This window comes from Fusarium vanettenii, assembly GCF_000151355.1.
Source record: "Fusarium vanettenii 77-13-4 chromosome 3 genomic scaffold NECHAsca_31_chr3_5_0, whole genome shotgun sequence".
NCBI lineage: Eukaryota > Fungi > Ascomycota > Sordariomycetes > Hypocreales > Nectriaceae > Fusarium > Fusarium vanettenii.
Window position 1 is genome coordinate 411832 of NW_003315854.1, and position 24377 is coordinate 436208.

The 24377-nt window shown below is 51.6% G+C and overlaps 9 protein-coding genes across 9 annotated transcripts; 5 read left to right on the forward strand and 4 right to left on the reverse strand.

Moving 5' to 3' along the window:
- Window positions 1-108: 108 nt before the first annotated feature.
- Window positions 109-2196, reverse strand: NECHADRAFT_869 (uncharacterized protein; the record flags this gene model as incomplete). The annotated part of the gene is made up of 1 exon (XM_003042984.1): window positions 109-2196. A coding segment is annotated over one exon (2088 nt), but the record flags the coding sequence as incomplete, so codon positions are not given.
- A 2776-nt stretch (window positions 2197-4972) lies between these two features.
- Window positions 4973-6046, forward strand: NECHADRAFT_78461 (uncharacterized protein; the record flags this gene model as incomplete). Its single annotated transcript, XM_003042887.1, has 2 exons — window positions 4973-5831; window positions 5916-6046. The coding sequence occupies 2 exons, from the start codon at window positions 4973-4975 to the stop codon at window positions 6044-6046; spliced, it is 990 nt and encodes a 329-aa protein (XP_003042933.1).
- A 2744-nt stretch (window positions 6047-8790) lies between these two features.
- Window positions 8791-10346, reverse strand: NECHADRAFT_99841 (uncharacterized protein; the record flags this gene model as incomplete). The annotated part of the gene is made up of 2 exons (XM_003042985.1): window positions 8791-9465; window positions 9526-10346. 2 exons carry the CDS (start codon window positions 10344-10346, stop codon window positions 8889-8891), a joined length of 1398 nt encoding a protein of 465 aa, XP_003043031.1. The 3' UTR covers window positions 8791-8888.
- Window positions 10347-11398: 1052 nt separating this feature from the next.
- NECHADRAFT_37072 (uncharacterized protein) lies at window positions 11399-11872 on the forward strand (the record flags this gene model as incomplete). Its single annotated transcript, XM_003042888.1, has 1 exon — window positions 11399-11872. A coding segment is annotated over one exon (474 nt), but the record flags the coding sequence as incomplete, so codon positions are not given.
- A 2060-nt stretch (window positions 11873-13932) lies between these two features.
- Window positions 13933-16384, forward strand: NECHADRAFT_37056 (uncharacterized protein; the record flags this gene model as incomplete). The annotated part of the gene is made up of 2 exons (XM_003042889.1): window positions 13933-15165; window positions 15218-16384. The coding sequence occupies 2 exons, from the start codon at window positions 13933-13935 to the stop codon at window positions 16382-16384; spliced, it is 2400 nt and encodes a 799-aa protein (XP_003042935.1).
- Window positions 16385-16673: 289 nt separating this feature from the next.
- Window positions 16674-18116, forward strand: NECHADRAFT_92305 (uncharacterized protein; the record flags this gene model as incomplete). Its single annotated transcript, XM_003042890.1, has 3 exons — window positions 16674-16778; window positions 17108-17602; window positions 17655-18116. The coding sequence occupies 3 exons, from the start codon at window positions 16674-16676 to the stop codon at window positions 18114-18116; spliced, it is 1062 nt and encodes a 353-aa protein (XP_003042936.1).
- A 646-nt stretch (window positions 18117-18762) lies between these two features.
- Window positions 18763-20636, reverse strand: NECHADRAFT_37236 (uncharacterized protein; the record flags this gene model as incomplete). The annotated part of the gene is made up of 5 exons (XM_003042986.1): window positions 18763-18953; window positions 19007-19101; window positions 19164-19557; window positions 19614-20450; window positions 20522-20636. The coding sequence occupies 5 exons, from the start codon at window positions 20634-20636 to the stop codon at window positions 18763-18765; spliced, it is 1632 nt and encodes a 543-aa protein (XP_003043032.1).
- Window positions 20637-21380: 744 nt separating this feature from the next.
- On the forward strand, window positions 21381-22302 carry NECHADRAFT_37143 (uncharacterized protein; the record flags this gene model as incomplete). The annotated part of the gene is made up of 3 exons (XM_003042891.1): window positions 21381-22011; window positions 22075-22163; window positions 22219-22302. The coding sequence occupies 3 exons, from the start codon at window positions 21381-21383 to the stop codon at window positions 22300-22302; spliced, it is 804 nt and encodes a 267-aa protein (XP_003042937.1).
- A 587-nt stretch (window positions 22303-22889) lies between these two features.
- On the reverse strand, window positions 22890-23966 carry NECHADRAFT_78468 (uncharacterized protein; the record flags this gene model as incomplete). Its single annotated transcript, XM_003042987.1, has 5 exons — window positions 22890-22897; window positions 22966-23266; window positions 23332-23442; window positions 23498-23808; window positions 23867-23966. The coding sequence occupies 5 exons, from the start codon at window positions 23964-23966 to the stop codon at window positions 22890-22892; spliced, it is 831 nt and encodes a 276-aa protein (XP_003043033.1).
- Window positions 23967-24377: the final 411 nt, after the last annotated feature.

Below are 24377 nucleotides of genomic sequence, written 5' to 3' on the forward strand. Positions count from 1 at the left end.
TCACGACATTCTTAATGACTGAGGTATCTATTAAAAGCTTAACAGCTTATGTCTATGTTTCTATATACCGTGAATGTTTCAGCTATTTACGAATTACTGTAAAGAATTGTATTGTCCCGTCACCTTGAAGGGCACCATCAAGGTATCCCAGTCGCTCGCCACCTCCGGCTGACCAAAGGGTACAAGGACTGCAAACCGCAAGACATACTCTCCACGAGCAATCTTGGTGCCATTGGTAAGCTTGCCAAACCACCAGTACTCGTTCTTGTCGTAGCCGGGCATGGCCGCTGCTCGACCTGTGTTTATCGTGGGATAGTCGGTTGTCTCATCTGGGTTCCAACCCTGGTCGTCAAACCACTTGGGAACCTGTCCCGCCCCAACCCACCATGTGCCCGAGCCCACGTACTTGTTCTTTCCAGGTACGAGAGGCCACTTCCACGCGCTCTCTGTCCATCCCTTTTCGAAGATGTCGTAACGGAGTTGTCGCGTGCCCCAGCCGATGCCAGCCTGGATGACGGGGAAATCCTGGGCAGTGAGGTTGAAGGAGAAGGAGGGGGTAGAGCCGTTGAGGCCTTGCTGAACGGGCGGGTCGAGGGATTGCATACGCGGCTCGGCAAGGAACAATTTCTTGAAAGTTGCCTTCAGGTCAGTGCCGATACCTACGAAGGGGACGGCAAGACGGTCGCCGTTGGAACCTGAGACGATGATGTTGCCGCTGTATAGGGGCATGCTTGGTTTATACCAGTCGGACTTGTCGGGGTTCTGGAAAGAGACGGTAACCACCTTGCTCTTACCAGGCTGCAGGGTGAATTTTTCTGGAAGCGTAGCATTGATAGAGTACTCGTACCACTGCAGAGCGCCATACTGCTTGACAATGGTGTCGTAGGCATCGCTGCCTAGGGTGTTGACGCCCTGCGAGTCCTCCTTAGTGAAGGTGTACTCAACAGGCTTCTTGCTGTTGTTGATGACGGTGATCTTGTGGTTGGTATTGAAGAAGCGGGTGTCGTTGAGGGCCATGGGCTCGTACATCAGGTCAGTTGTCGACTCGAAGAGGCTTGTGGCATTGATCAGCCCGCTTCCAACTTGGGCAACGGAAGCGACTGGATCGTTCCAGCTGAACTGGTTCACTTTACGGACATTGGACACGAGGCGGTTATGCATCATCTTGGCGAACTTGGCGCCGTTTTGGGTGCCCCGGCCGCCGAACTGGCCAATGTAGAGAGCCGCAACTCCAGCGAGATAGGGCGTCGCCATGGAGGTGCCGCTATAGATGGCCCATCCGTGGTCGAAAACGGTGCTGTAGATATATGCACCTGGGGCACCGACGTCAGGCTTCATCTGCAGGTCAAAGAGGGGTCCCCATGAAGTGCTATAGTCGGGGAGGGCCATCTTCGCATCGCGATTCGAGTATGTGTCGATATTGGAAACAGCAAGGACGCCCTTGGCACCAGAGGGGGACAAAGCGCGATAAGGTCCGCCTTCGCCGCCGTTGCCAACAGAGACGGTGATGACGACGCCCTTGTTGGCGAGACGAGTTGCGACCTCCTCCCAGGCACCGTCGGACCAGCCCCCGCCGAGGCCGATACTGGCTGTGATGATGTCGACGCCGGCCTCGTATGCTGCGAGGAAGGCGTCAATGTTGATGGCCTCGTCGGTGCCGTCACGGGCATAAGTCTTGTATGCGTAGATGGTGGCCTCTGGGGCGACGCCGGACCAGATTTTGCCTTTGCCAGCCACGATACCTGCCACATGGGTGCCGTGGTCTTGCAGACCCATTGGATCGTCGTCAGGTTCTCTGGGTCCCTTGGGCCAAGTCCCATCACCGGCAAAATCGTGACCACCGGCAACCTTGAACCCAGGGCCGAAGCCGCCTCCCAAGTCGGGGTGAGTGTAGTCGACGCCAGTGTCAACGACGGCAATCTTGACGCCCTTTCCCTTGATGCCCTTTTGGTGGAGAGCCCACACGCCTGTTGCGTTGTGCACGTCGTACTCATTGGGATCGAGGTCAGATCCAGGCGGCAGATCGGTCGAGTTATCAGCCGCCTGTCTCTTAACAGACCTCAATGGCTCGTAGTAGCGGTTGGGCCAGACATTAGCGACCTCGGGGAGGGCCAGGAGTTCCTCGGCGGAGTGCTTTTCAGCCTCGATGTTGGCGCCATAGAAGATGTCGCTGTGGAAGTCTCGGACAACTTTGATGCTAGCATCACGAGAGAAGATGTTGTCTCTCTTTGTGATTCCGCTCTTGTACTCCACGATGTAGCTGTTGGATGGCTTGACAAAGTCGAGCTCGGCACCAAAGGCGAGCCCGGCGGCCACCAATAGGTGAAGAGTGGCGTGCGATAGCATCGTTAGCCAGCCCAGTAATCGAACGGGATGTCGTCTAGTTATGGCTTCTAGAAGCATGCTAGAAGCATAGCGGCTGCCATTGCCATTTTAAATAGCATGCATAGGTTCCATAGTAACGGGCATTGCCGCCTCCAATCAAACCAAGGTTTGGGATACGAGATTGTTAGGTGGGGGTTTCTGCTCTTTTCCCGTATTGCCAGCCCCTGGATTTCTGGGCACCCTGGCACCCTAGGTGAAACGCGCGTGACGCAATTGACAAACCAGCACTTAAATAAAGATCGTCGTCTTCCATCGGAATTTTCCACCAAGCTAAAAATATCCTGAACCATGGCAACGGGTCTGTCTGTTCATGAGCTGCTGGAGGAAGACGCCGAACATCGCAAAACACAAGCATTCCGGGCGAATGGTTTAGTGGTATAATACTCCCTTAGCAAGTTTCTTCCGAAAGATCCTCGCCTCTGGGAGTGGTCCAGGGTTCGATTCCCTGTTCGTCCATCAGAGGTGGTTTGAATCCACCATTGTCCACTCTTTTTGCCACTTGCGATCTTTTTGCGCTACCGCAGGGAGCCAAGAGACCGGCGCCGTCAAGTAATGCGCTCGCACTTCAAGGGAACCAATCATATGTGAGGCTACGAGACCAGAGGCGGGCTATCGCCTATCAAGACACATGCCTTGGGATAATGCAAAGGGAAACCGATGCGGATCAATCTTTTTCCCTGGCGACCATATAGCTTCATCATTCTACGAAACCTTCACTTGTTAACAATGACCAATAAGAAGACCGCTAGCCCATTTACAATGGCCTATTGTGAAATGGGTGTCCGGAGACGGTGCTGAGCTATTGGAGGAGATTTTGAGTGCGACAGATTTAGAAGTTCGCTAGGGACCCAGAAAATCCTCTGCGCTACTTGAGGAGACATGACAAGTAATCATCAACCGAAAGAGGAGCGTCTATCTGAGCTTTGGGGTTCACGAACTTTGTTAGTGCCTCGGTTCATGATAGAATTAGGGTTGGGCAGAAAGCCTTGGGTTTCATTGCCCATTCTGCCAATCACTGGACTCGGATTTAGGGTAGCACCATTCCCGCAGGCAACTCAAGAGCACTCTATCAGTTGGAGCCACAATCGTTGATAAAGCAGTGCGCAATCTAGTCAGACGCTGAACGGCATCAAGTGGCACAATGTTTACCCGTGTTGACTTTTCCCTAACAGCTACAATGCATAACTCGCTCAAGATCCACTTCCATGTCTGTTTTCTGTAACGTAATGTTCTTGTTTCATCGCACCCTACTCAACAGGCTTAGCCTAACTCAGAGGCTGTCCATAACAAAGCACGATCAGCAAGGATAAGACCATTCCAGCCCCTGAACCTAAACGAGGATGCTTGGGTTTTATTCTGCCAATTACGGTGAGAAGTTGAAAGGCCGAGGGAGTGAGAAGAAAGGGAACGCACGCTTAATGGGGCAGCGATTTGGCGGGCAGCATTCGGGGAGGGACCTGGTGACGTCTGTCTATAACGGGTTCGCTCCAAGAATGTCGTAGGTGTGCGACGTCCGGAACTGCCACAATATACTCGAGACTCCCCGATGATATGCCCGATGGTATGAGCGGGGAATTGTCTGCCGGCACTAAGGCCTCTAGATCCTGACGCCGCTGTGTGAAGGAATACGCAGCCCGGTACGCGAACCAAAGGCCCACCACGGCAACAAGGAAACTCAAAGCACCGGAAATGATGGCTATGATAGCCTCCAGTGAAAAAAGTGCCATCTTTTGCTGGCTCGACAGAAAGATACTTGGTTCTGTAGCAAGGATTGTAAACTTAGGTGAAGTGTGCTGTTTCAAAGTGAAGCAAGCTTGCTGATGACCAAGTTGTGAATTGCTGAGGAGGTTCGGATCGTATCTGCGGGTGAGTTCAGGAAAGGCAAATGGTTTCCCGTTACCAAGATAGCATAACTTGGTCGATAAATCAAGGACTGATATTATAAAAATTGAAGTAAAGAGAACTTTGTAGAAGCTGAAAAAGTTTGCGAGGTTGATAGACAAATTCTTGTTTAAAACTAAACCATTGATCATTCCTAGCTGACGGGGCCAATTTACTTGGGCTGTACTGGACATTTGAGCCGGTTTGACGTGTATTCTAAGCCATGAGGCCATATAATGTGCCCCGCGAAGGGGCCAATTTTCACTGGAATGAGCCGTGGTTATTTAGGTCGGAAAAAGGGGCAATTGTGCTCGAGCAGCGAACCTCGGGATTGACAAAATTGGCCCTCTGATCTTGGCGAAAAGCGTCTTTCCAGCGCACCAGTCTGGGTAGAGAAAAATGTCCCCGTCTGCCGCCCCAACGTGCCTCAATATGACATAAACCGTCGAGAAAATTGGCCCCGCGAGTTGCACCGCCTCGTTTGCTTCCAATCTCTCGCCAGGGCGGACCTTTTTGCGGTTGGCTAGAATAATCAGCCCCGCGCCCAGGCATCACCAGGGCATCCCCGTTCGTTGCCTTGACAAGTCGCCATCAGCTCTGTGCTTTCCCCATCTTTCAGGTCGAGCTTCTGCGCTTCTCAAAAGTAGTCAAGATTCTTCTTACAACAAGCAACACAGAACCACTTGGTCACCAGGGTCAGTTCACAATGGAGTCGCCACCAGCGACGTCTCCACATGTCAGCGCGCAAGCCAGCAACGAAGACATCGAGGCATCTCCTGGCGTTACACAGAGCGGGGTTGACAGTTCTCTCCCCTTCCGCCCGGTTCTCCCTCCTAACCATGAGGGCACGGAACCTCGTTCAACTTTGGACGAGAACATGGAGGAAGCGAACATACCAGCCCTGCTTCAAACAACTACGACATCCAAGAAAACGAAACGGGAAAAGCAACGGGAGAAAAGAAGGCTGAAGAGAGCCTCAGAGCGTGCTGCAACGGGGGTTAGTACAGGCCAAAAAGAGCACCAGGACAACACCGAAAGTGCCAAGAAGATACGCCACCGTCCAAGCCCAGCACAAAGGAGCGCCACGACGTTAATGCAGATGGATCAATGGTCTCGACTATTTCTCAACCGGACCTCATCACTCTCCTCTCTGACCCTGGACTGCGCAACGGCAGAAGCCATGTCAAAGGCAACAGAGAAAACTTGGGGCGGAAAGGGCCGGAAGCGAACCTTTCAGTCGGCACAAGAACTGGATCGCTTTGTGTCTGTCAAAGAAAGTGAGCTCCGCTACCTCAAGACTACCTTGCGCCGCGCGTCTGTGGTGCAACAATTGCCGTCCAACAGTCTTGAGTCAAAGGCCCGCGAGGCATTGATCTCCTCTTTAGAACCTCTCTTTCAAGCCTGGGAAGCTAATGGGGAGGAAAGTGAGAAGGATGAAGTTCTTCAGGAGGCTGCTCGACTCTTCACTGACACCATCATTCCCTGTCTCGAGGCCCAATTGGTCCAGCTACGACAGAGACTGAACTCGGCACGCATTCTGGAGAAAAGACTGAACAGAGTGGAAGGTAAGTTAGCTGAGCGGGAGGAGGTAGTGTGTCGACTTGCCGCTCTATCTGAAGATCGAACTTACATCCTGCCAATTTGCCCAGCCTGGGACCAACTGGGAAAAGAGATATATGAGCTTCGGAGGAGCCTAGATAAATCAAAAGGCCTGTTAGACCTGCAAGAGGAAAGAGATCATATCATGATCGAGTACAGGGAGTCTTTGGAGTGGGAGTAAGGCAACCAAGGGAGTCTGAATGTGGGTGATTTTAGATAGGAAAGGAATTACCCATGGAGTGCCAATATCTTAACAATGTTCTTACGGTGTCTGATATGGCAGAAGGTTTTAAAAAAGGCCACTGTGTTAACATCGGGTCGCGATATGATGTGTTGATAATCTGTTATTATAGTTGCAGCCCGGCCCTTGATGAGTTAACTAAGCCCGATGATCGTTCTTACGGTGTAGAGATTAAGGGATGTCACTTAAGAATGCGATAAAGTGGAGGAAGTTGTATCCAAGACTGGGCTCTTCCTTGCCCACAAATGGGACTAAGAAGACGATCATAGACTCAGGTGGGGAAAGATAAAGACCGTATTGTCGATAGTGCTGTAGTACCTATCTAACGGCCGTGCTAACTGAGGGGAGCCACTTGTCGACTGTGATGATAGTGCCAATCACAGAGACATAAGCAACACCGAAATACATGGCATGTCAGCCATCAGTTTCTGATACTGCCCTGACAAGACCCATCCGCCTGAGGGTACAGGAACAAACCCATCGACACAACGAGCCCTGGAAGGGAAACCTCGAGCCATGTGCGACGATCGTGGGCAAAGATGGGAGAGGCTCGACCCCCAACTAATGTGCAGCAACTGCCCGGAAACCTTCTACCCGAAGCAACCGTCAGCAGTTTCTGACAAGAAGAGAACCACTTGACATTGTCGGGGATGGACATCGGGGAGAAGAGCACAACAATAGTTCGAGAGGGAAAAGTAGGAAAGGGGAAAAAGGAAAAGGAAACGGCCAGGACGTTTGTTTGGCCAATATGGTCGTCCCGCCACAACACGACCCTTGAGGTGCCTCAAAAGACACCCCCCAACAAGAAAACCAGCAATGCTCAAGCATTTACCTCAATCCATCACACTTTCAAATGTTCCATGTTAATACGTCAAAACGTTGGAACCACGCATCTCTACCCGTCCATCTCACCTGTCACGCTGGCTTCTTAGGGAGCCCCCATGACGACGGTACGTCTGTCATGTGTCTCAACCAACCGCGCAGCCTCCTTGCCCACGCCGGGGCCAAACCAACATGGGCATCGTCACAGACATTGCAGTCAACGCCATTGTTTCCCCCTAACAGAAGGCATCAATCCTTCAATGCCATGCATGAAAGTAGTCCTTGCTCACGCTTCGCCGCCACCTGGTGGTAAGGGAAGCGAATGCTGCTCCTCACATCGCCCAGGGCAGTCGACAAAAAGTGAATCGTCTCGTCCGTATTCCCACCTCGTGATTGTCACCATATTACGGTTGTCTTGGTTGATTTCGAGGGCGTCCTGGCTTCCCCTTTTCTGTTTCGTGATGTATTTGAAACTGTTCGATACTGGCGACTTCCAATCCACATTGGCAAACATATGAGCTTTGTTGAGCCTTGCAGATACGTCGCTTATGATGTTCCATGAACTTGTCCCACCGAGCAAAGGTCTTGTGGCAAAGGCACTGGTATTTCGATGGTGGCTGCTGGCGTTTGACATGTAAGCACTCCCTTTCATGGCGCTTCAGGCTGCCCGCGTCGGAGAAGCATTTGTCGCAGCCAGTTGCCGAGCAAGGACGGCGCTTGCAACACTTGGTGTGGGATCTGAAGCGGTCTGCGCTGAACTCCTTCCGACAAACAAGACATGTTCGGTACTGGGGCAGGGCCAATTTTGAGAACCAGGCGATTTAGCCAACGGGGAGGATTTCCAGGACCAATCAATGGGCACCGTCAGCCTCACTCACACATGCACCTTTGGCCAAATCAGGTTCTGGTCGGGCGAGGGGGCCAATTTTGTGCTGCATTGACAGTGTTCATGTCTCGCCTCGGCTGACCACCTAACTTAAGCGATGCCGTGTCGCACAAAACTTGAGGCACATCAACAATTAGACGATTTTAGGAGCTGAATGACGTCCTGGGCCTCGAATCTGTTCTTGGCGGCCCGTGATGGCGGCGTCAGGCGCTGGGCTCAATGTCAACTTCGTCTGCTTTCTTCAAAGCGCCCATAACGGGCCTATTATCTATGCCTCGACATGACTTATACTACCTAGGCGAGTGACTTGAGAGGTTATTACAGTGATGGGTTATGGTCCAGAAAATGCCAACCACTGGGCAGAGCCTCATGCCAAGACAAGGCGGTGGGCGAACCATGGGCCGCAAAGGTTGGTTGGTGGCTTGCGGGCGCGGATCTCTTTGAGAGGGCCTTCGAGGTATGGCAATACTGCTTCAAACTTTTTGAAGTTCACTCTTCTTTGCTACCTGTACCGTATCCTCTCAACCAACTCAGACAAAACCAAGATATAGTTTGCCCATGCTCCTCACTTTCCTCTCCTATTTCCCGTGATGATAATATCTTCAATCAAGAGGACTATCGTATATGGCATTGGGTTTGCGTTGTTTGACACAGTTGAGTGCCTGCGTTGTTCCACTTGACTATCCCCTACACTACCTATCGACTCGGTCTTGCCTGATAGATCTGATTCGTCATCTTTGGTGGAACGCAATAAACTTTAATGTCAACAGTAAAAGTGAATAATACCTATTAGAAGCTACCGAGGCAATATGGGTCTTATGGACTGCCTCGCATCTTCTCTCAGCAAGGCAGCAGATGAGGAGCTTGCCTACCTTGATGGTTTTGTTATTCTTTATTATTTTTTATCATTTCGTACAATGGGGACCCCAAGATAGGCCACCGCCCGCGACATCGTGATTAAAAACACCACGCCGTTAGAACTCCAAACCGTAAAATACCGCAACCTACAAGCTAATATCTGTTACAGATGACCCTCGCCGCCCCCTTCCATAATATCGCTCTGCGGACATTGGCCTAGATCGCGTGAATCTCTGGGCACGATAGCTCGGACGTGACTCGAGAAGCAGATCGCTGAGCCATGGCCAAAAGACATCCTCTGCCCACTCTCAGAAGATGCAGACAGGCAATTATTTGGTAAACCCCCTGCATGCTCGAAGTGGATCCCATCTTGATCTGGTGCCAGATAGTCGTGTTTCCCCCCTCGTGCGTGGTTACGACAAAGTCCCAATCGTTGTCTTCAACAAGAATTGCCGGGAGAAATTCAGGCAGGCTGGGCTTCGGGTCTCCTTCCCAAGCATCGACAGTGCAATCCTTCATCAAACTTCGTAAGCATGCCCACCGTGCAGCCTCCCACGCCCCAAGGTCTAGTACATCACCCCTAGTGTTGATGCTTAGGGCGAGTGGGAAATGTGTAAGGGGTTCAAAATTCGTGTGGTTGATTCTGGTACCTGCAGGGCTTTCATAAAGTCGATCAATCTCATTCCTTTCCTTCGCATAGCGTTCGCTGTCGAGGTAAAGGTAGATGCAGAAATCAACCATTCCTTCATCGCCAAAACCTTTATTGAACTTATCAGAAATAGATGCCATGGAACTATACAGCATAGAACAGTTAGATATGTAGCCAGGCCATTGAGGCAGGGGGGGTTCTCACATCTGAAGAGGATTCAGCATAGTACAGTACCCATCCGGCCGTTCAAAGGCCAAGCTAAGAACTCGGTTGTTGACTCCCATGTCCATGTTGGCCCTCCAACCGTGAGGATCCTCGATGTAGGAATAATGGACATTTCTGAAGACGATCTTGCGTACTTCTTCTAGGGAGACAATTTCCCCAAGACCCTGTCGTTCTTTAGAGTAGTGTTTGTTGCTCTTGGATCCATGCCTGGCCCACTCCATCTGTTTGTCCTTGAGCTTGTTGAAGCGGCGTCGTGCTGAAGACGGTAGAATGCCCACCCCATTGCTGAATTCTCGGATTTTCTTCAGTAAAGCTTCTAGGGATGGTGGTACTGGATCGAGCATGTCGATTTCGCGTTTCTTTACCCTAAACCGCTGATCATCCGCGCTGACTATCCAGGAGTCGTCTGATATGTCGGATTCGTCATCCTCTCTTGGAAGGGCAGGGGGTGGAGAGCTTGAGTCTATTGGTGCTGTCTGCTGGCGGTCGTGGCTATGAGACGTCTGGGGCTCTTCATGAGTGTCGGGTAGGTGCTGATTGGGTGCTTCTAGTTCGGGGGCAATCAGGGTGCCATCATCAGTCCTTGCCTGGGGTGTTTCGGGCGTCGGTGGCTGAAGTCGACGGCGCTTGGAATGTGGGCTCGAATCTGCTGCCACAGAATCCGGGTGGTTGTCCCGACCCGATAACACCGTGTCGAGCCAGGCAGTAGCTGAATGGCCTGACATTGGGATAGTGGTATCCGCACCTCGGGTCTCTTCTGCTAGGTTGGCGCTTAGGGAGGAGCAAAGTGTTCTCCACATGCAGGGTGGGATCAAATTTCGGTAAAGACACAAATCTCACGTGATTCAGATTCGTTGGTTGTTGGACAAGGATTAACACAAGGAGATTAGAGGCATGTATAGCTAGTTGCCCAAGGGAAGGATGAATCGCGTAAAAGAGTAGGTTGAGATTAAGGTATAACGAAATATCGACGAAAGTGATGCACTAATTTATGCTTAATTATCACGATGTTACCCGAGTTGGTAGATGGCTTGTATAGGTTATCTCTACGTCCCTATGAGGAGCTCTATCCCACGTGTTATCAGACATCGTTTACTTTAAGTCCCTATTTAGAATAAGTGCATCATAATATTATAATACTATGGCTCCTAGTTTACTAAAAGGCCTAATTAGTGGTCATAAAGACAAGCAATTAAGCAGTAGAAAAATACCGATGGTACGATCAAGGCAATCTCATGCATATCTCCCAAAATGGCATCATGCATGATTGGTAAAGCGGAGTCAATATCAACCCGGAAAACCATAAAAGCCTTGCTGATTCAGCCTGCGGCTTGCATTGACTTTTTCGTTCCTCTATAGTCTGGTCAGTTTAAAATGGCGATTTGCACCATCTGCAGCAACGTGGTCGTGGCGTTATACCCCAAACTTGACGGGCTCGAGCCCCAGCGGAGCACTGAAGCAACTTATCCATCGTACGATGCAGCTACAGTACAGAGTTGCTGGATCTGCGCCAAGTTCGCTGTCTGGCTGAAGGATGACGATGAAGAAACTTGGCAAGCGTGGCTTCAAGGCCCTTTGACAAATGTATTCCGGGCCGGAGTATGCACTCTGATTGGAGATGGATCCTCTGATCCTAGTTCTGTCGGCATGGAAGAGGATCTCCCCGCTGACAGTATCGGCCGGCGCAAACTTCGTGTCAGTAGCATGTTCCTATGGCGCTGTATTAATGGCGAAGAAGCTGGATGTGAAATCCAGCTAAACTTCCTCAGAGATACAGGTAAAACTCCTGGCGTGATAAATGCCGATAATGAGAACGTTAGCTAAGCAATGTGCAGATTTTCAGGGCCCGGATATGTACGTCAACCAGAAGAGCCCACCCGGCGTGGATCTTGAAAGGGTCCGTGAATGGATCAAGGGATGTGAGAGAGACCATAAAACTTGTGTCTTATCCCATCAAATCTGGTACCCAACCAGACTCTTGGATCTAGCTACGCCAGGAGCCACTATGAAACTCATCATCGCCAAAGAGATCCAACCTGCCGGGCCGTACATGACACTGAGCCACAGATGGGGGAGACATGTGTACGAGCAGCTCACTTCTCGGTCAGAAGGCCGTTTTAAGACGTCTATCGACATTTCGACACTGCCACGAGTTTTCCAAGATGCAATCGACATGACCCGCAAGCTCAATGTTCGATACCTGTGGATCGATTCGCTGTGCATCAAGCAAGATAAGGAGTGTGGAGACTGGCAGGTTGAGGCCTTGCAGATGGGTAACGTGTATGCTCACTCATACCTAAACCTATCAGCGTCCTATGCAACTGAAGGCAATGACCCCCCACTATTCACTCCCGGACCGTTGGATAACACTTATCCATGTCAGTTGGCAGTGGAATGCAATGGACCGTTGGAGAAAGATTATGTGTTAGACGGAGATGTTTGGGCGGATGAGGCCCTTGGAGCACCATTGATGGGCAGAGGCTGGGTCTTCCAAGAAAGGTTTCTTGCCCCGAGAGTTTTACACTTTGGTAAACGGCAGCTGGCCTGGGAATGCAATGGACTCGATGCGCTGGACATGTTTCCTCACGGCTTGCCTAGGGGCTTGGGGACGTTTTCGAAGCAGCAAGTGCACCAAGCCGTCACTCTCCCAAAGGAGAATGCTAAACGGGCCGATTTCTGTAGAGTTTGGCACGACCTGGTCTCAAGGTACTCGGCTTGTTCTCTTACCTTTCCCTCGGACAAGTTGGTGGCTTTTTCAGGCGTCGCCAAGTTGATAGAAACTCGCCGGAAAGACGAGTACATCGCCGGTGCTTTGCAGAGCACCTTCTTGGTCGACCTGGCTTGGTTTCTTACTGAGTATAGAGAAGGTCTGACCCTGGTCAGCGAGACAGCAACCCGCGCTCCCAGCTGGTCATGGCTCTCCCTGGATGGGGAGATATGCTTCTATCCTGAGATTCCTTGGGCTGACAAACTTACTGAGTTTGCCAGTGTTCTGGGCATGCCACCTTCCCATACCGTGGGAAGCTCAGAATTGGTTGCCCGCGGAGCGGTTCGATTGGAAGGGCTGCTGCTTCAAGTTGAAAACGTAACCTATGAGGAGTCGGAAAATGTGCCCAGAAAGTTCACTGTGTACGGACACGAGTTTGAACAAGGACCTAGCCCAGAATCCACACGCCTGGACTCAGACAGACCCAAGTCAGACATCGAGCGTCTTGTCATGGATGGGAACTTGTGGTTTGCTCCCTTGTACGCGAGCCAAGCTGCCATAGTCGGCATCCTAGTTTGCGCGATAGGCAGCACAGGCGATTATTGCCGGGTCGGCGCAGCTCAGGTTCAGTGGCTCAAGTTCCCGCATAAGAGTGAAGGACCTCATCTGGATGGCTGGACACAACTCACTGGGAGCTCTGCTGTTGCTCACAATGTTGCTGTAAGCCTGTATCGGGACATAGAGGAGGAATTGGAAGACGGTGAAGACGTGGTATTTGATCTGATCTGATTATCATAGTTTCCCGTGCAATTACTTTTCAAATTACGCCGGTGTTTATTGACGGGATATAGATAAAGCACCTAGTTTGGTTTCATCAATGAAATCGACGTCGAGATATCTGCCTTGCAAAATTTATCAAGCCTCTCCAAGTTCCAGCACACACGTGACTGCCAGAGGACGCGTACTTTACATCCCTGAAACGTGATAAATTAACCCAGGGTCAGCCATGTAAACGGCCCTTTATGCTACGCGAATCAAAACACTAAACCCTGATTGCTGGAAATACCGTGCACGAGCCCAGGGAAAAGTTTTATCCTCTCCACTTCGAGATGCACAGATAGATTGGGTTTCAGATACACAACTCCTCCCATCATGCCATGAGGCCCAAGTGCCAAGTGCCTGTAACAAGGCCCACCAACCTCGGCGCCAATAATGGCTCCGCGATAAAGGCTTACGCTGTTCCTCATTGTCTCGAGGATATTACCATGGGGGCATTGGGCACGGAGAATCTCGTGCTGAGTTTCTCCGAACAGTTTGTGGATATAATGTTCCACCGTCACTGAAACAAGGAGTCGGGATAAGGTCGATTTCGAGCCCAGCTTATTGGGTCCTTGTTTCGTGTTCAGGATGAAGACCCGACAGTTCGGGATTGAAGTGCCGTTGGCCAAGAATAAGGAATTCCTTCTAGAATTTATATAATACAGGGCATTGCTGCTCTTATGTTCTATTAGGTAGTTTGCTTGCTCACTTCATTCTGGCCTGGCTTGCCCTTCATTCTTTTTTGGCACTGGTTGCTTGTATTTCCACGTTCTTTTCTCGCTGGTAGAGATTCATTCACCAGCACTTACGTTCCTTATCCTTCACTCTTTTCTTCAAGCTTAGCCAGATACTTACTCACGATGCAGTTCAAGACTCTCCTTTCATCAGCGGCTCTGCTGCTGACTGGATTCGCCCAGGCCCAGTCAACCGCTTATACCGATGCCAACTCCGGCATCACGTTCCAATCATGGACCGACCCCAAGAGCAATGCCACCTTCGGTATTGCCCTCCCTGAGAACCCCACCACCGACTTCATCGGCACGTTCTCTGCCCCCATCACCGAGGGTTACGTTTCCATGTCTCTGGGTTCATCCATGGCCAAGAAGATTCTCATTGTAGCTTGGCCCAACGGCGACGCCGTGGTTTCCTCGCTGCGAAAGGCTAGCGGATACTCCAACCCCGACGTCCTCGATGATACCTCTGTTGTCCTCGAGCCCATTGAGAAGGGAACCACTGTGGGAGCATCTTCCTTCACCTTCACCTTTTTGTGTAAGGGCTGCATCAAGGACGACGGATCTTCTTTCAAGGCAAGCGATTCCCCGGGTATTTTGGGATTTGCTGTGAGCGATACTGCTCTTTCTAGCCCCGAGTCCGCCGACGGTGCGCTCAACTATCACGGCGCCGGCTTTGGTGGCTTCTCTCTGGACCTTGCCGCCGCCCAGTCGTCAAAGTTCAGCTCCTGGACTGAGCTTGCTTCTGATGGCGCATCCAACTCCGGCCCCAGCACCGGTGGTGGCTCCGCTGGCAACGTTACCACCATTGTCTCCAACGCAACCTACGACTACATCGTGGCAGGTGCCGGTGCTGCCGGCTTGATCGTTGCCGAGCGATTGGCAGAGTCCAAGAAGTCCGTCCTCCTCCTCGAGCGTGGCAAGGCCTCTCTTTACTCCTCCGGTGGCAGCGCTGTCATGAACTGGAATGACACTGTGACCCAGTACGATGTTCCTGGTATGGGTTACTACCTCACCACTGCCGCTGACACCAGCGCCTACTGCACCGACACTGCAAGCATGGCTGGTTGCATCCTTGGTGGATCGACTTCCATCAACGCCATGATGTTTGTTAGGCCCCAGCCTGTCGACTTTGATGACAAGTGGCCTACGGGTTGGAAGTGGGAAGACGTCCAGGGTTCAGCTGAGAAGCTGTACGAGCGCACGCCTGGTACTACCTCTCCTACCAAGGACGGCAAGTTGGTGGACCAAGGAGCTTGGAATGTGCTGAGCAAGTGGCTCTCTGGAAACAATTTTGTTGAGGTTGACGGTATCGAGCAGTCGGACAAGAAGCGGTCCGTCTTTACTCACCCGCCAATCATGGTAAGTAATCAGTGGCATTATATCCGCAAGAGCAGATACTAATATTGCACAGGTCAACAATGGTCTCCGCGCTGGTCCTGTCCGTGACTACCTCCCCCTCGCTCAAGCTCTTCCCAACTTCAAGCTTCAGCTCAACACCAAGGTTCTCCGCGTTATCCGAGAGGGCAGCACCGTCACCGGCGTCGAAGTCGAGACTGGACCCAGCACCCGCCAGATCATCAACCTCAAGGCCAACGGTGCCGTGATCCTCGCCTCCGGTGCCCTTTCTACGCCTCGGGTTCTCATCAACAGCGGTATCGGCCCCTCGGATCAGATCGCCACGGTCTCCAACGGCACCACCCGCATCACCCTGCCCGCCAAGAATGACTGGATCAACCTCCCCGTTGGAAAGCATCTCATGGACCACCCCATCTTCACTGCCACGTTCAAGACCAAGCAGTCCCTCGCGGCTCTGCCTAGCACCGAGTTCACCGACCCTAGCCAGACCAACATTGACCTCTACGCCCAGGGAACAGGTCTGATGGCACAGTCTGGCCAGCGACTCATCTTCTGGTCTTCCGTCAAGAGCGAGGCCGACGGAATCGAGCGATATGTTCAGGGAACTTGCAACTCTCCTTCCAACGACACCGTCAAGATGAAGATTTACCTTACCCATGGTGCCACTTCGACTGGATCCTTGGGCATGACCAGTGCTGGAGCTACCAAGCTTATCTCGGAGCCGTATCTCAAGACCGAGGGTGACAAGGAAGCTATTATCACCTTCCTCAACCAGCTTATCTCTTACGCCCAGAAGCCCAACAGCACCTTGACCATCGCCTCAAACACGACTGCCGAGTCCATCATCTCCGACTACACCACTGGCTCTCACTTTGTTGGAACTGCCAAGATGGGCACCGAGAACGACGGCTCCAGTGTCGTGGATGTCGACACCAAGGTCTGGGGTACCGACAACCTCTTCGTCGTCGACGCTAGTATTCACCCTGATCTGCCCACGGGTAACACCCAGGCCATGGTCATGGTGGTCGCCGAGCACGCTGCGGACAAGATCATCAACCGAGGAGGAACAGTTGTCACACCTACCGTTCCTACAAACGGCACTGCTTCATCTGGCACTGTTGGTGGAACTGCTTCCGCTGTCACAACTCCTGCCGCTGCGACCAAGACGTCTGGCTGCGGAGGTCGCAGGCGTCGTCGAGGACTCCGACACCGTCACTGGTAGGAAAAGGGTGAGCCAGCCAAGCTTGACTTCCTCCACCAGCGACATGCAAATTTCGTGAAGTAAATATTGAAATTCACTGTATCAATAGACGTGAAATTAGTTAGGTACATAGGGATTGTAAATATTTGTTCAATTTAGGTCGATACATAACATCATTGAAACCATTCCCTCAAACCACAATCAGCCATACCACTTACGTGTGGAAACCAGAATCAAATTCCACTTCACCAAGTTAACGATGAATTGATAATGTATTCTTTATTACAGTTGGAGCCTGGCCCGCCACGGGATGAGCCAAACGACCATCCCTTATTCAGGCGCCAAGACCTTACCCACTAAACACAGCTTATCCCTCGCCACGAGGGACAAACGCTCAGTCCAAACCCTGACACGGGTGGCTAGTCTACCCCACAGATTGTGAAAGCGATCGTGTCGAGGGAGTATGAGCTTGCGAGGTTACGAGATTGTTGGCATGACTCCCCCCGCAGCATAAGCTGAGTCCATAAGACGCTCCCTCGTGCTTGGTTGGGAATCAAACGACTACGCCTCCATTGAGTCACCATTCGAACCGGGAATAATCAGCCAGGCACCACCATGCATTCCACCACCTCTCTCCTTCGGCGCTTCACAGCCGGCCCCCTACGACAGGCCACCTGGACTGGCCTTGCTTGCCCACACCATCAGCAAACCAGAAGTATCGTGACTCAACCGACACGATTTAAGCTTAACACAGGTGCCTCAATTCCCGCCATTGGCTTCGGAACGTTTCAGGATCCAGATGCCCAGGAGGAAGCCGTATCGCGAGCTCTCAAAGCTGGCCTGCGCCTCATCGACACTGCACGGGTGTACGATGTGGAAAAGCAGGTTGGAAGAGGTATCAAGAAAAGTGGGATTTCACGCGAAGACATCTTCCTCGGAACAAAGCTGTGGTGCAATGATTTTCATCCCGATGATGTAGAAAGGACTCTGGATGCATCACTGACGGATCTTGATACGCCGTATGTCGACCTTCTCATGATGCACTACCCCTGTACTTTCGCGAGGGGCGAAGAGCGGTTTCCCAGAGACGCCAACGGTAAAATGATCCATGGCAAAACGACGTTTGTGGATACTTGGAAGGCTATGGAGAAGCTTGTCAAGACAGGCAAGACAAGAGCTATTGGCGTCTCCAACTTTAGCAAAGCAGAGCTTGAGACAATCATTGGAGAGTGCTCGGTTGTAAGTTTACAGCAACTCAATGCTAAGATCCTTGGCTAACTTAGGTGCGCAGGTGCCGGCTGTTCACCAAATGGAGGTCCATCCTTACCTGCAGCAGAAGAGTTTCAACCAGTGGCTTCGCTCGCAGGGTATTCATGTCGTGCAGTTCAGTCCTCTGGGTAACATGAATGACTTCTATCGCGCCACGGGATGGAGTAAGGAAGTCTCTCACATGAAGAGGGTCATTGATCAGCCTCTTCTCCAGGACCTTGGGCGCAAGTACGGCAAGAGCGCAGTCCAAATCGTGTTGGCGTGGGGTGTTAGCAACGGACGCTCCGTTATTCCGAAGAGCACCATCGACTGGCAGATCAAGGAAAATGTCGAGGCTGACTTCCAGCTGGACGCCGAGGACATCAAGGCGATTGAGGAGCTGGATATCAAGGCGCGGTTCAATGACCCTAGTCTCGACTACCAGTGGAGGCTGTACGCGGACCTTGAAGGCATTGAGGGAACAAAGGACGGGCGAACTCATTGATTTGGTAATGGGAGCATTGGAGGCTAGGTATGACGGGAAGCTCGACTGGCCTCGAATTATTGTTAGCAATATACATGTTACATGAAGGCCATGAAGCAGTGCCCACGTGTCTGGGGAAAATTTGACCTTGGCATGGAGCCAACTCATGCGCAACGTTCTAGGAGAATGAACAAAAGCGGCCAAAGAGAGGTAAGCCGGTGATATTGTCTCTTAGCACTTGTGAAGTTTTATCATCTCGCAGAGAACCCAAGGTCGACGAGGTAGGTATCTTCCGAGATATTGCAAAGCAGGCCAGAACTGAAACGATGAAAGACAACTGCGTTGACATTGGGGGAGAAGAGCATTTCAGGCGACCTGTTTATTTATCACATATAACACGGTTATTAAGGCGCAAATCTACAACCGAAGTTACAAAAAGAGGAGGAAACCACTTTTACGTCCTGAGAGTCTTAAGAGACGGGTAGTGGCAACACGGAGAGAATTGGTTCACGAGTAACGTGGAGACAAGATTCAGTCATATTTACAAGAAAAGGGTAGAGTTGAAAGTAAGCATCAGATCACTCCGTCTCGCCCTTCTCCTTTGACATCGGTTGGCCATCGTTTGCTAGGTAGCCGCCTGACCAACTTGGCTACTCTCATGAATCCTTCAGACACTCTCTACAAACACGGCAGGAGTTTCGCTGTTCTTGCCTTTGACCATTTCGCCAGCCGCATCCCTCTCCTCCTTGAGTCTCGCAAAAGTCTTCTCGGCGTCCCATGCCCAAGGAGTGGGAGCTGCAAACAGGAGATCCATCTCTTCAAGTGTACGCTGATTGGACTCGGGATACAGGGCATAGACTATTGTTTCATTAGCACATGGAAGCTCCTACATTTCAATGATTGGTACATACCGATGGGGATGCTGAGGACGTTGACAACGGCAAAGATGTACATCATCTTCTCGTTGATGGCACTTACGATATACGGTAGTAGGAGAGTAAGCGTCCTAAGGAGTTGTGAGCCACAGAACACCGGGCCAAGTAGGGAGATGCATGTTGAATTACTCACCCGTTTCCAATACTCCATCCAACAACACCCCACGAGTTTCCCTTTGCTCTAATATGGATGGGGAAGATCTCGGCCGGGTAGAGCCAGGGAACCGTAAGCCAGGTAGCACCAAAGATGAAGGTATACAGATAAACCATTGACGCAGCGGCAGCGCCCCATTGGTTCGCGGTGCCGATATTGCCATCTGCTCTCGCGTTAAGGCCTCCACGGGATAGCCCGCCGACGAGGAACATGGCGACTCCTTGTCCGACTGAGCCCCAGTAGAGAGTCCATCGGCGCCCGATGCGATCGATGGTGTACACGCAGATCAAGGTGGCGAACATGTAAAAGATGTTGTTGAGACCGGCAACCCACTGCGTCTTGCTGGGACCAAAGCCGGCAATGTGGAAAATCGCTAAGAGCTTAATGTCAGCAACCGGGACAGAAGCGGGGAGTTCCTCGAGAACTTACTAGGCCCGTACATGGTCACACCGGCGATGCCAGTCCAGCACTGGATGATTTGGAGCCAAATGACCAACTGCACCCGGCGACCGGTATGAAGTCTTCCAGACTTCCAGCCAAACAGCATATGGATGTAGGACGTGGATTCGGAGCTCCTCTCGAGTTCAATAGCCCTCCGAATATCGTTACACTCGGTTTCGGCAACGCCCGCATCTTCACCCTCGGTACCTCGAAGGCGTCCCAGGATGTAAAGCGCTTCCTCGTTGCGGCCAACTTTAACGAGCCATCGAGGAGACTCGGGAAAGGCCCAGCAACCCGCAAGGAGGCACAACAATGGAAGGATCTGGAATGCAATTGGAAAGCGCCAACGGATCTCAGACTCGCCGTTGTCAATGAAGCTCACGCCGTAGGCAAGCCAATAAGCCACGACGACACCAAAGATGTTGAGCGTAAACTCCATAGCGATAAAGGTTCCTCTGCTGGTATAGTCGGACAGTTCCGAGGCCCAGGCTGGAACAATGCCGTTCAAGATACCAGTCCCGATGCCATTGACAAACCGAGAACCGAGCATCCAGGATGGGTTCATGGCGGACGACTGAAGAGCAGCGCCGAAGATGGCCCAAGCTGCTCCAAGGCCAATGGTTCCAATTCGGCCGTACCGGTCACCAAAGGAGCCACCAGCGAGACAGCCGACGAGTGTACCAAGATAGAAGATGGCCATGATGCCTCCCTGAAGGAGAGTTTTGGTTATCACAGGGCTTCCATCTTCAGCGAGATGACCCAGACCCATGCGACGGATATAGTCGGTGCTCTGGTTCACACCTCCCATAAGTCCCTGATCGTAACCTGTGCAGTTCAAAGATGTTACTAAGTGTTGATTCACATCTGGCGGATGCCGATTGACGATTCAAACATACCGAAGAAGAAAATGGACATGCCAGCAAGTGCGTTGACAGCCACCAGAAGCGATCGCTTCTGCAGATGGGCTGCTACCATCCATGACCGAGTCTGGTCTACTGTGAAAAATACCATTGGAGCGTGTCTTTGTAGAAAATGAGATGGTTTGAAGCGTTGATATTGGCGAATATGCATTAACCTTGAAGGAGAGGAAGTTGGATCACAGACATATATAGTGCTCGTGTAATCATGAACGAGACCCCGCGCCACCCCTCGAGGCTAGGATTCTGAGGATACAGGGGAATTGGTGCGATGTTTCTTGTGATCCGGGGTCCCCGGATTGATGTCACGCTATAGGTATCCAAAGCTGGGGTCTGGGACTTGGATGCGGAGGGCATTTCCGAGTCACCACCTAGCGCTGGGTGGATGCCTCCAGACACAACAGCACGGTTCACGCCGGCTCGCCATCCGAAGCCTGGTCTTGTCCGTGCATTGGGCAGTCATTCCCTCGAGACGAGCAACATGAACTAGCCCCGGAGTTCCAAGGCTAGGCTAGAAGATTGTGGGGAGGTTAGCTCGAAGGAAAGGTTATTGTACTTGCCAAGACTATTCCCTCTTGCCGATGGACAATAACCACCACATGATGTTGAATTCGCTCCGCAGTGCAGGCTCGGGTGGCATGAGATGGAAAGTCTCAACAGCCTTAGGCAGGATTGTTGCCGTGGAAGATTATCGACTACCCATGTTGTATCAAGAGCTCAACATAAATAACTCCAATGGGGAAGATTTTAAACAATGTCGGTAATTTAGCCAGCCGTGCAATCTTGACCATCATACCACCTTAACACGACATTAAAATCTCTCGCAGCAACCATAAACATGCCTCTCAATCTACCCGAGAACCTGGACGCTCCAGTCCTCTCCCAGTTTTCCTTGGCCGGCAAGATCGCCATCGTAACAGGGGGCTCCCGGGGCATCGGCCTCCAAGTTGTCACGGCGCTCGCCGAAGCTGGAGCAGATGTTGCCTTCATTTATCACACCAGCACCAATGCGCATGAGGTGGCCTTCGAGATTAGCGCAAAGACTGGTCAGAGGGTCCAAGCCTACCAGTCTGACGTGACAGATCGAGCAAGGATAGCAGACACGATCCAGGAGATTGTCACTTCTTTTGGGGGAGGCAGGCTTGACATCATGGTCGCCAACGCCGGTGTCTGCCAAAACGTCAAGTCACTCGAGTACAGGGAAGAAACCTGGGACTACATCAACAAGGTCAACTACGACGGAGTCATGTGGACGGCCATTCCTGCGGGCAAGATCTTCAAGCAGCAGGGCAGAGGCAACCTCATCATCACGGTGTCGGTGAGCGCAGGGCTGGTCAATGTCCCTCAGACACAGGCTGCCTACAACGCATCCAAGGCAGGGGCTTTGCTACTCGCCAAGTCGCTAGCTGTCGAGTGGGCTGACTTTGCCCGCGTTAACTGTGTCTCCCCAGGATACGTGCACACGGAGAGTAAGTGGCCAAGTTTGATGGATCTAGTTCAGCTCCGCCTTGCATGTTACTGACGTCAGCCAGTGATTACGACCCAGCCAGAGGAGTTGATGGCGAAATGGCTAAGCATGATTCCAGGAGGCCGCACTTGTCTGCCCCAGGAGCTGAAAGGCGTAAGATTCCTCTCCCGACCTGGAGCTTTTGGTGAAACTAACAAAATCGATCCAGTTGTACACGTTCTTGGCAAGTGATGCTTCGACGTACATGACGGGTTCGAATGTGATAATCGACGGAGGATTTACTTTACCATAGATGCATTTTCACTGCGGATAAAGAGATAGCACTTGAGATGAGAAACAGACTACATATTTAATAATCTGCATCACCCTGTTGAATCGCGTTCTTCCCGTTGTCTGCTACATCGTGACAAGTTAGCGTCGCTGCCGAACTCTAGAGAAAAACACAGTCATACTTTCCCAGTCAATCGGGGCCGAAACCCACGAGCTGGGAAACAAGGGTGCAAACACTTGAACTCAGTCATAGCGTATGGTAGCATCATTTCTGTGATAGCACAAGAGACATTACGATTGCAGACCAAATGAGAGCTGTGGTAGACGCTTTTAGTTAGAAGCAGCCAGGAAGTTAACAGACATGGCAAGCCATGTTTTTGGACCGTCTCTCCTGGGTTTAGTCTACATGAGCGTAGCTTTACCCGTGCACGAAAATAGGTGGAAGACGAGAGAAGTCTACTAGAAGCCAACATGGGTCGTCAAATGATAATAGATTGCACTGTAGAAATAAGGCATATTCTCATTTGCCTAGGCATCTATCAAATTTCTTCCATTGTACTTCCACTGTACTATCTACCACAACGACACATATTCTTGGACATTTCTTGATCAGCAAACTGAGAAATTGTTAGTTGCTGCTGGTCAAGTATTCCTGGATAATCCAGTGATTGAACTGGGAACTTACTTCCAATGACGCCATTAACGGGGATGTCAATCGATGTAGTATAGCTTGCAGCGTCACTCAGCAGGTATACGTATGCGCCGCCAAGCTCCTGGATCTGTGCCAGACGCGGCATGCCACCATAGTACTTGAGCTGCTGCTCCCAGTCAGGCTGCTGCGGGACCCAGTATGTCATGGCCGTCTCGACTAGACCAGGAGACACTGAGTTGACGCGGATACCATACTTCGCCCACTCCATGGCGAGCGTGTGGGTCATGTTACGAACACCGGCCTTGGTCGCGCCGTACGGGGCTGAGGGAACGCGCTGGAGATCAGACAGTGGTCAGCAACTATTCCAGACGTGCCTACAGACGAGGGGATGTAACAGACCTTGTTGGGGCGGTAGGAAGCCATCGAGGCTGTGAAAACAACGGCACCCTTGATATCGAGCTTGATGTAAGCCCGGGCGGCGGCTCGAGCACAGTAAAAGGCACCAAAGAGCTGATGGGGTCAGTGAGAATCGTACGCAAGGTAAGAACTGTGTTGTTATACGCACGTTGATATTAAAGAGGGCGTGGATTTCCTCCTCGGTGAAGTCCAACGCAGCCTTGTGGTTCGTCCGACCCGCGTTGACAACCATGCCGTGCAAAGCCCCGCTTTCTTCCATGATGCGATCAACGGCGGCAGTGACGGTAGCCTCCTTTGTGACGTCGGCTTGAATAGCCTTGAGCTTTCCTGGCCATCTTTTTTGAGCAGCAGCAAACTCCTCTCCAGGCTCAGCGTAGTCGATCGAGTAGACGAGAGCAGCGTCGTTGTCGAGACAGGACTCTGCTACACCGAGGCCGATGCCCCGGTTAGCACCAGTGACTGTGACACGTTTCTATTAGAGACAGTTGTAACAAGTGATTCTGTAAGATGGGCGTACCCGCAATGATCTTGCCGGTCAAGGCGACCTTGGTCTGGTGCTGTTGGGCAGCTGTTGTGGCTGGGGCCGTGGTGGCTGTTTGCTCGGCTGATGGACTCATTGTTGCTGTTGCTGTGATCTTTGGTACAGGCTAGGGTGAAATGGTGCAAGGTGACTTATGTTCTGTCATGTAAATATATATCGAATCCCCATAATTCCAATACGTAGGTAGGATCGGGAGATGCATTCCGCGGCTGCAGGGTACAATACTATGGGACTCAAGACGGTCATTCTGGCCATTCCTGCTTCGGAGGTGTGCTTTGAGCTACTGCAGCTAACCTTGAATCGGCGAAGAAGTTGACATGGACCCATGAACGTTGAAACACGATGGGCTTACCCTCGTCTCGAGGGAAAAGCCACCATCATGTCTCCACGCCTCCACAACCCCGCGACTCCACATGATCCATGGGTGCCCGCACGATTCATGACTACCAGATACAAGGCCATACGAAAAGCTGCTTCTAATCACCAA